Source organism: Coregonus lavaretus, assembly GCF_964263955.1.
Source record: "Coregonus lavaretus genome assembly, chromosome: 14".
Classification (NCBI taxonomy): Eukaryota; Metazoa; Chordata; class Actinopteri; order Salmoniformes; family Salmonidae; genus Coregonus; species Coregonus lavaretus.
The window spans coordinates 13,208,871-13,219,222 of record NC_140001.1 but is presented as its reverse complement, the minus strand read 5'-3'; the positions used below and the strand labels follow the sequence as shown (position 1 = coordinate 13,219,222).

At 39.5% G+C, this 10,352-nt stretch overlaps 1 protein-coding gene across 1 annotated transcript; it reads right to left on the bottom strand.

Annotated features, from left to right (window-relative positions):
• Nucleotides 1-361: 361 nt before the first annotated feature.
• Nucleotides 362-9,367, bottom strand: traf1 (TNF receptor-associated factor 1; the record flags this gene model as incomplete). Its single annotated transcript, XM_084176609.1, has 10 exons — nucleotides 362-580; nucleotides 839-987; nucleotides 1,250-1,433; nucleotides 4,196-4,672; nucleotides 4,797-4,865; nucleotides 5,006-5,065; nucleotides 5,896-6,057; nucleotides 6,689-6,787; nucleotides 8,840-8,924; nucleotides 9,156-9,367. The coding sequence occupies 10 exons, from the start codon at nucleotides 9,365-9,367 to the stop codon at nucleotides 362-364; spliced, it is 1,716 nt and encodes a 571-aa protein (XP_084032735.1).
• Between the last annotated feature and the right edge of the window lie 985 nt (nucleotides 9,368-10,352).

Sequence of the window (10,352 nt, the reverse complement as noted above, 5' to 3'; positions counted from 1 at the left end):
TAAAACAATATTATAATATCTAGTTAGCCGTAACAAAAACCCAATGATTGTCTTGAAATTATTTCTGAAAATGATACACCCTCGTAAATACTCAGAAGGTTGAATAACAACAGTCTGAGGAACAAGTACAACCATACAATGATATTTCTGAATTTTTTTTCTTCTTCTAAAGAATAGATTAAATATATATTTATATGTAAAGCAAAAAAAATATCTAGCTCTCTGAACCCTAAAAGTGTCCTCAACATAACATAAGGTTGGTGTGAAAACCAACGCATTCCTTAGTCCCTATTGTAATCCCCCCGTCCGTCCGTCCCCCCCATCCCCCACCCCTCCTTTGATAGATCATTTGAAGCATGGCTCAGGATGAAGTGTCAACAACACACTTGATGAAGATTGTGTCGTCTTTCAAGTAGGCATGCTTGGGCGAGCGAAGTTTACCAAGAGGGAAGAAAAGCGGGCAACCACTGGCCACATTCATTTCTGAAACAGGCCTTTGGAAGGATGATGAGGTTAGGTCGGGCCGGAAGGCGTCAATCACATGTTCTCTGTGATTCTGATCAAGCAGGAAGAAAGTGACCTGGCGAGGAGATATGCTGATTAGACATTAACATGTCTGACAGACACTCACAAGATGGCTGATAATTTTTTATTATGTTAATGATGCAGAGGGAAAGAGATGAGAACTACATCTACAAAGAGTCATGCAGAGTTTTTGTTGGGTTTTATTTACTGTAGAGACAAATCTCAAATAACATTTCAGTTGAAAACCTCATCCCTTTAAATAAACAATTTATGATGTATGTTACACAGGTATAACACAGAGAGCCTTCCTTACCTTGTGCTTGAATGGCCATGAGAGAAGTAGGTCATACTCCCCTTTCATGATCACAAAGAAAAGAGAGATATGAGTGCCCTTTCCCACCCCGTCACCATTCAGGTACAGCCTCATGCACACCTTGAATCCATACCTGGCTGTGTAGAATGCTAGAAGAAGGAAAGAGGACACAAACACAAAGTGTTTCAGTGGATACAAATAATATTGGCGGGAACTTGGTGCCTCTGACCCAGTGCTGTCTGTATAATGTTTCAACAAAGCATCTCCATAAAAACAATTTAGTTCAAATGAAGCACTTTCTAATTTAGGCCTATTTTATGTCATGTGCATAGAAGACTGTCTCTCTGTGTGAATAGACTGCCCTTCACCACCGGTTCCTCGGTTTTAGTTAAAGTTGGAAGAGTACTGTACCTGGAGAGTACAGGTTTGGTCTATTCCCATGGCCAGAGACGGCCTCCTTCATTTTGGAGCTGAGGTCAGACAGCTTCCAGATGAAGGTCCCGTCATAAGAGACCTCCTGGTGGGCGCTGAGACTTTGTTTCAGGGAGCTGATGACCAGTTCCTTCCTGGCCATTCTATGCTCCTGCTCTGTCACCTACAGGGCAATATTCAATTCAATTCAATACAACTTTATTAATCTCCTCAGGAGATTCAACATCCTCCACATACAGACGTCTTAATTTGATCACCATGTTGCAGGACAACTTTCCTGCAATGCAGAACATTTTAAACTTGTAGTGTATTTGACGTTTTAAAAGGCTTCTAGAGTTTGTAATTTCCACTTTGAAATTTCAGACTTGATTTTCCCTTACGAAAAATGTATCAACCCCTACAAAAATGTTAGTTATTTATAATCGTAGAGTTAAAAAAGTACTCGCACTCAAAACCATGATGAGGAATAACCCAAGGAGGCCGATTAAATTAATTGAATCCATGCTCAAAATAATACAAAAATTGAAAGTGCAAGGTGCTAATAAAAAATAAAAATAAAAAGAGCATGCGTTTCGGCCTTATGCCTGGCTTTCTACGTTATTTATAATTCACATAACAACTCACATTTCCTGTTGCTGCAGGATTATTTTCCTGCTGTAACAAACTGGCTTAAATTAAGATCCTACATCTGTATAATACAGTACACTCTTAGAAAAAAAGTGCTATCTAGAACCTAAAAGGGTTCATTGGCTGTCCCCATAGGATAACCCTTTGAAGAACCCTTTTGGATTCCATGTAGAACCCTTTTGGTCCCAGGTAGAACTATTTTTGGTTCCATGTAGAACCCTTTCCACAGAGGGTTTTACATGGAACCCAAAAGGGTTCTCCTATGGGGACAACCGAAGAACCCTTTTGGAACCTATACAGGGCCTATACAAACAACAGACATCACACAGAAAACATTTGTATTGTCATTGTTGTCAGATACATCTATTCTGTCCCCCCTACAATTTATTCTCTTCCCGCTGAACTTCCTGAAATATATTGTTGTTGCAAGTGTTGACATTGCATTGGTGCTGAATCATCTGAAGCAAAGACAAGTTTATATTCTCAGCCCCATTATCCTGGTCAGATAATACATAGACAAATATTATGTTTAGGATTGTTCCATTTCACCTGACTGTGATATGGGATTTGATTATATGGAAAATATATAATTACTTCTCCTGTTTGTTCACTGTTCAAGAAAGTTATGTTTTTGATTTGAGAGAAATATTGGAGCATATGATTACAGTGAATACAACAGATGAAAACTTCTTGACAATGTACAATTACCTTGCTTTCTTCTGTTAATTAAGCTGACACATTTTAGTGGCCAGTGCAAAAAGCACAGAGACCATTGTAATGTGTTTCACTGATAAACAGGGACGGCTACAGGTATAAGCGACATAAGCGGTCGCTTAGGGCCACCCGGCCGCTAGGGGGCCCCCGACCCCAAAAATGTAATAATAACTTTTAAATGTTTTATTAGGAACTCAGTCAGGGTCTCAACTTACTGTTGAGGTTTACAATATTAGAATACACAAGGTGCAAGTTCGAAATGTGGTTGTGCGTCAGCAGTTTTTCTCTTGTTTTGTCAGTCACACAATTAGCCATGTCAGCTAACAATATTTAGATTGGTAAATTAGTCTAGCCAGTTATCTATACTTGTAGTAATCATGGCCGAATACTGACCTGGCACGGAGGGCACGTGCCCAGGGGCCCTGACCTCCAAGGGGCCCCCATTGATTTTGTTAGTCACTCTCACTCAGATCATTAACATGGCATAAGTCATGGCAAAATGTGTTGAATTGCAGGAAATATGTTCTTAAGAACAGATTGATCAAATATTTACAGTAGGAAATCCCCCAAAAGCTGAAATCCCCGACAGCTGTCACTGGATAATGACATATAGTTTCCCATTCATTATGAGTAAGGGCGTTGTTGAATTGTGATTTTCATAAAATGACTCACATCAACAATAGCTTGTGCATTCTGAAGACATATTTTGTGGTCTTTAATGGTATGGCATGTTTATGGCACTTTTTATGGCTCCTGATTTTGTATTCTGTTTGTTTGTCTTGTACAGTGTGTCTTTTTTGTCTGCTGCTGTTTGACATAAAATGTCCCCTTAGGATAAATAAAGTACCTATTGTATTCTACAGATGTAGGATCTTAATTTGATCACCCTGTTGTAGTAGAACTTTCCTGCAATTCAGGAAATGTTTAACTCGTAGTGTATTTTCAGGTTTAAAAAGGCTTCTAAAGTTCTTAATTTCCACTTTGAAATTTCAGACTTGATTTTTCCTTACGAAAAATGTATCAACCCCTACAAAAATGTCTATTACATAATGATTCACATTTCCTGTTGCTGCAGGATTATTTTCCTGCTGTAGCAAACTGGCTCAAATTAAGATCCTACATCAATATGTACTGTTACATGAGAAGAGGCCGTCTACTCTAAGAGTGAGGGAGGAATGCTTGCGGAAGTGGCATATAAATGGATATTTTTCAGGAAGGCCAAATTCATTCTAGGCAACAGTCCATTTTTCCGACCAATATGTGACATTTGATGCTCTCCCTTCCCCCTCACTGTTCAGCCAGACCAGCATTTCTTCAAGAATAGTGGGTGAATGCAGCAATACTTAGGCTACAATTCCACCACTGCAAATTAGGAGCATCAGAAAAGTTACTTTCTTGAACATATTAGCCTACTTTTGGGAGGATAGTGGACGCATGCACTTCTTAATGGTTGTTTTAAGAAGTATGATTCAACTGAACTTATTGGAGTGTGATTAAACTTTTTTGGAAGTTCACTGCGTGCTCTGGAATTAATCAGCTGGTCCACAAAGATGAGTTTATGCTCTGACTCAAGATATACTGTACCTTTATTTCTAAGTGATAAATCATTTCCTGGTTGCTCTGGTTCTCCCTCTCCACAGCCTCCATGCTCAGCTGGGTCTTCTCCACCTCCCTGTTCAGGACGGAGATGATGTTCTCCGATATCTGGACCCTCTGCTGCAGTGTGTCTATCTGACGCCCTAGGTCCAGGAGGATGGTCACCTGATCATCATCTCGCAGGCTGTGAGCTGCCGAGCTATCCCTTCCGTCCCCTCCTTCCGTCTCCAGCTCCCCATCCCCCCTTGACAGTCCCATGTCCCAATGCAGTGTCAGGCCAGACAGAGCCTCTCTGAGATGGGGCAGCTGCTCATCCATAGCCCTGTTCTCCTCCTTGCCTGAGGCAGGGGCTGTTAGTGGGGAGGCCTGCAGGTCACTGCTGGTGGTGGTGGCGGCACGCAGCAGGAGCTGAAGGTGGCCAACATGGCTACTGTTCTCATGCACTCTCAGCTTCTCTGTGGTCCCCTAAAATACATGGGATTAGAAGGCAAAAACATCAATAACTGTACTGCAAAAGCTTTATAATATGCCACACTCTTTGTATTTGATGCCCAATTTATTGTAATGCAATAATGGAATTAATAGAAACCTTAAATGTGCAACCAACTTCAGAGAAAACACAATACTCTTTTGCCTTGGAACCTGGAATAGGATTATTCTGTAGAATCAAGACAATTTTGACAATTAACATCTAATGTGGCAACAAAAAAGTGTTTCACAACAACCATCAGCTATACAACAAATAACATAATTGGATTTGACAGCCGCTACATTAAGAACAAACATATCTTTTCCTACCTTTCCTTTCCTTTGTTTTTTATCAGCCTTTTCCTCCCCAAGACTGTGACATGAGTGTGTCTGTAAAACAACACACAAAAATGTTGAAGATAGACAGAAACAGTCAGATGTAAGCCTACAGTTTTTTTTTCATAGAATCAATAGCTACATGAGATATCTAGTAATACCATTGATTAAGTACAGTATTACTTAAGTAGTACAGTAGAACAGTAAAGTAGTACAGTATTACTGTTTCAGTGTAGTGAGTAGTCTGCACTTAGAGCTTTTGCAATCGGTTCTTACAATCAATTGTATACATTTTATCCCGAATCATGATGCCCTACCCCCTAATGGTTAACCTAACTTTACTTGAGTCTAAAGTGTTCTGTGGCTTTCTGCTCCCCTTCGCTGCAGTCCAAAGCTCTCAGCAGCCCCCCATCCTCCTCAAAACACTAGCGAAAGGGAATATGGGGCAGCAGTAAACACTAGAGACCCTGCAGCTTCAGCTGCGCTGCGTGGACCCCTCCAATGTCATACTGAACCAATCTCCAAGACCCCAACCAAGGTTTTTCACTAGAGACCAATTCCAACGTATTTTTGTTCAAATTCCCTACTACTGTAGCTCCTGCAGTTTAGAACTACAGGAAACTACGCTGGCTATTTATTTCCATAACTCCATTAGTCAGCATGCACTACATTTCTATTGGGGGTGTTCCAAACTTTCAAAATTCATGGAACTCTTTACGTCTTATCTAGCCATTTTGTAGGAGGAAAAACACTTCATACCAGGGCTGAACATCTGAGAATGTCAGCGAGACCTGTCAGTGGCAGTACTTGCAACTCAGATGAGGTGGTTAGTTTGACAGCTACTGAATGCACTGCTGGAACTGAATTATTTGGGCCTGTCTTACCTGTAGCTCTATGGGGCTCATAGAGTGGCAGCATGCGGAGCACACTGACATGTTGTTTGGACAGGCCTTCTCCAGGTGGCAGGCCAAGGCCTTTCGCAACACCATGTGACCACAGCCTATGTTGCAGGGGATTAGGGCATACTCACACTGCCCCTGGTGCTCCTGAAAGAGGATTCAAGACAATTCAGAAAGGACAACAAAACAATTGATAACCAACCCGAGCTCAGCACAACATTTCAGTGAATCAATTAATTTCAACATCAACATCTCGATCTCAGCGCAAAGTCAATATCAGCCATCAGGGGCCAATTTTTTCTGAACTTGATCTAGATCATTCAAAATAGACCTCTGTTCTTTTTATTAGATTCTGTTTCCCCTTCTTTTTCAAATAAACTTTCAAAGGCAACATTTCAACTAAACTTTATGAGATGATATACTTATAATAAACAACCTAATTATCTTAGCAACATTGGATGATGTATAATCAGTAAGTATTGTCCTCATTAGAATTGTAGCATTGGGATCGAAATAACTTAGCTCTAAAAATGTTTGAATTATTTTGGCACCAATTTAAAAGATTTGGTCTGAGTTTTCTACAAGAGAACTTGGTATTTTAATTTAGTTTAGATGACAAATTGGCCCCTGACCCTGATCTAATTACGTAAGTACTGTAAAGAACATTTTACATTTTACCTACCCATTACAGTGTTTATTTTATTTTATATAAGTCTCACTGTCACAAAAAAGTAGATTCTTAATTGTATCGTTCAAATGTGTAAAAAAGTGTCAATACCTCAAAGTCCTTGAGAATACTCCTCCAGGAGCAACCTTGGTTAGCACAATGCACTTTCAACTCCAAGATCTCCTTATTGATGGCTGCATCACTGAATAACTGGAGTAACACATCGGAGAATTAAGATCAACTTTTAGTACTTAAATGACTAATTCAGTACTTCCACTTTAAATCACTTTAATCCTCAGAGGGAAAATGTTTATGCATAATAAAGAATGGCCTGATTTCTATTTATCACACTGCCGATTTCTTCAGTGCTATACTGGTTTGAATGACAAAGTTTTCCGGCTCTCATTGTTGTGAGCTAATACAGTTTGAAGTAGATCTTTGAAGTGCTGCTGTCTGTGTCTCTATACTGTTGAATTTCAGAAGCAATAAACACACAAAGCCATTCTATCTCTTTAATCAGCATCATAATAATCATTCAATACAACAGTAGCTACTTAAAACTGACGACCAACAATGCACCCACTGTGGAAGGAACAGTCGGAGGCAGTCAAGCCTTTGCTTTGTGACCATAGAAAAGGGAAGGTGAATGCTAAATGTAAGATACAAAATGTGAGTTACTGTTACAAGCTTCAGCAATTAGTTTCCATTGCGCTGTGATGCTCGCTAAGTACTCAATGTTCCTCATTAACCCGATTGAATCAAAATATAGGAGTAATCCGTCATGAAAATATATTTTTCCAAATGTTCCGTCATATTGATATGAATATACTACGGGCCCATTAATTTAGCACAACACACCAACATTCTAATTAAACAAGTGAGCTGATTATGGAGTGTCTGTTGTTCTGATCAGGATGTTTGGAGGAGCTCATGCTGAACCACATTCTGCTGGGCCTAGACTTAGATCACAAGCATTCGGTTACGGTGATGACCAACATGGGCTCATTAGAATAAGTCAAAAATAATGCCTTTTAACCATTGTAGTTATATGTCACGTATGCTAACGTATTAGTTTTATGTTACCTGCTGACTTAACATATTACTTATCACTATAATTATTGGTGAGACACATGTCTCAGTCATAGAAAAATAACACTGACTTTTGACTTGAATGGGAATATCCTTTTTAGTAATTATTTTTCAATGGACTCAGAGCCTCAGCAATGGACTAATTCACATCAGACACATTTCAACTTGTTCAACATTGTGAACTCTACAGCCATTCTATTTACACCACTGAGAAGAGTTAGACCAGAACAATGAAATAGTTTAGGTCAATGCAATTCTCTGGTGAGTTCAATTTCTATGGCCTTTCATCTAAAATCAGAATATAGGCTCTGATTAGAAGGGGTAGGGCTCTATTCAACCCCTAGCGCTGAAGAGCTGCGCTACAGTAGACATGTAATTAAAGGTCATGTTCCTGCTTTAGCGGAGACTGCATTCACGGTAAACGCTGCATACGTCAGATAATAGTAGATAATTTAATCTATCCAGCTACAATACTTACTATTGCACATTTATTTTGCGTAGGAATTCAAGGGCTTAAATGCCAGAGGTAGATGGAAGGTAGATGAAAGGTAAATGCCCGAGTTAGATGGAAGGTAAGGGAAGGTAGGTGGAAGGTAGATTGGATGATAGATGGAAGGTTGAGGAAGATAGCTGGAAGGTTGAGGAAGGTAGATGGATGGTAGATGGAAGGTAGATGGAAGGTTGATGGAAGGTTGAGGAAGGTAGATGGATGGTGGATGGGGCTGGAGAAATGTAAACACTAGACGGAGCTATGGATGCAAGGATTGACCCTCCATGAGATCAAAATTATAATTTTAACCATGTTTTGAATCATACCCGTGTTTATTAACAATTACATTGTTTACAAACAATGGAGTAAAACAGGCTTGTATTTTGGTTTCTGATGGGTTACGACAGTTGAGCTAAGCTCATGAGGCATTTATAAGTTATATTCTTCAACAATCCATGGCTATATATCATAAATGTAAAAGTTAAAAAAGAATGTACCATCCCAGATTGCCTCTTTAATGTGTTGTTAAAGAAGGTTTGTCTGCAGAGCTATCTACAGTAAGTTATGCATGACATAATTGTTTTGGGTCCATAATCAAGGTCATATAGGTCTGCTGTATCATTCAACCCTATCAACTTGTGCTATTCCAGCATGTATACAAAGTTCAGTAATGCTATACATACATTGTCTGATGTCAGTATGCTTGTTTCACTCTCTGAGCTTGGATCTTCTTCTTTGCACATCTTGCAAACAAGGTTGTTGTTATTACTAAATAACAACAATGAACATATGGGATTAGATTTATAATACAATATACACAGATATGTTAACAGAATTGTAATATCTTAACTTAACTTAAGGGAAAGGCAAAAAAGGGAAACTTGTAGGCTGTGTTACATACTGGCAAGAGTGTGGATGATATATGAGGAAATGGTTAACTTTGGTTATTGTTGAAGATGTTTCACAAAATTTATAATATAAATAATTGAAATGCCTTACCTCACTAACCAACTGACACAAGCGAGGCAGTAGCGGTGGCCACACAAAGTCTGACGTGCCTCATTCAGTACGTTATTACAGTTGCTGCACAGGTACTTCTGCTGGGGTACATCATCGCAAATACTTTGAGGAAATCCAGAAGGATACTCATTTTCACCTGGTGCAGATGGATCACTGTGTAAGTTGCCAGCTGGTTTTAAACTAGACTCCATTTATAATTCACCAAGTTATGTTTAAGATGGTAATTGTCACTATTCTCTCCTACTATATGATGTGTCCATTAAATAGTGTCAACCTTTGTAACCTTTTTGAACTGAGAAAACTACCGTGGGTTTCCCCTCTGCGGTAACCTGGAAACATGTTAAAACCCCATGTGGTGCCGAGCAATGTTGTACTTTACGGTGAGTAAGTTATCAACTCCAAGCATGGTGTGCAAATGAGGGGTAAATATTTCCTGGAGCCAGCTTACGTAATGTTATTACCCCCTATCTCTCTCTCTCTCTCTCTCTCTCTCTCTCTCTCTCTCTCTCTCTCTCTCTCTCTCTCTCTCTCTCTCTCTCTCTCTCTCTCTCTCTCTCTCTCTCTCTCTCTCTCTCTCTCCCTCCCCCTCTCTCTCTCCCTCCCTCAAACACACAGTTATTGTAACCTGTTTCTCAGAAATTGCAAGGGGGTTCAGTTGCCTCCACGGCCGTCACATCCGCCAAATAGGAAAGTCCCTGTTCCACCACTTCCACACATCCTGCCACTCAACACTGAACACTGCCCCTGATTTACGTGACAAGTTTGCCTATGTTGCTGTTTCTGTCAGTAAAAATTGATTGTTTTTTTCAATATACAGAATAACTCAGTTAGGTAATTGAAGATGATTACAATAATGAGCACATTACTAAAACATGGCGGTTGTAAAAAAACAACACACAACACATAATATGAGATAAGCATTGACTCCTCATAAGGTCCCATAAACCTGACCCATAACTATCTGCTTTGTTGTTTCATGGCAACAGGCTGCCATGGCAAAACTAACAGTGATGCAAGTGATCTGCAAGGATGTTTTGAAAGTGCAGTTTACAGGAGCATTCACAATAGCCCAGATCCATTTCTCTTTGCAAAACAGCATATTTTCTATTCACATTAGTATTATTCTAAAATAATCAGTTCAAAGTTGAAGCACTGTACAGTACAACCAAAGATACT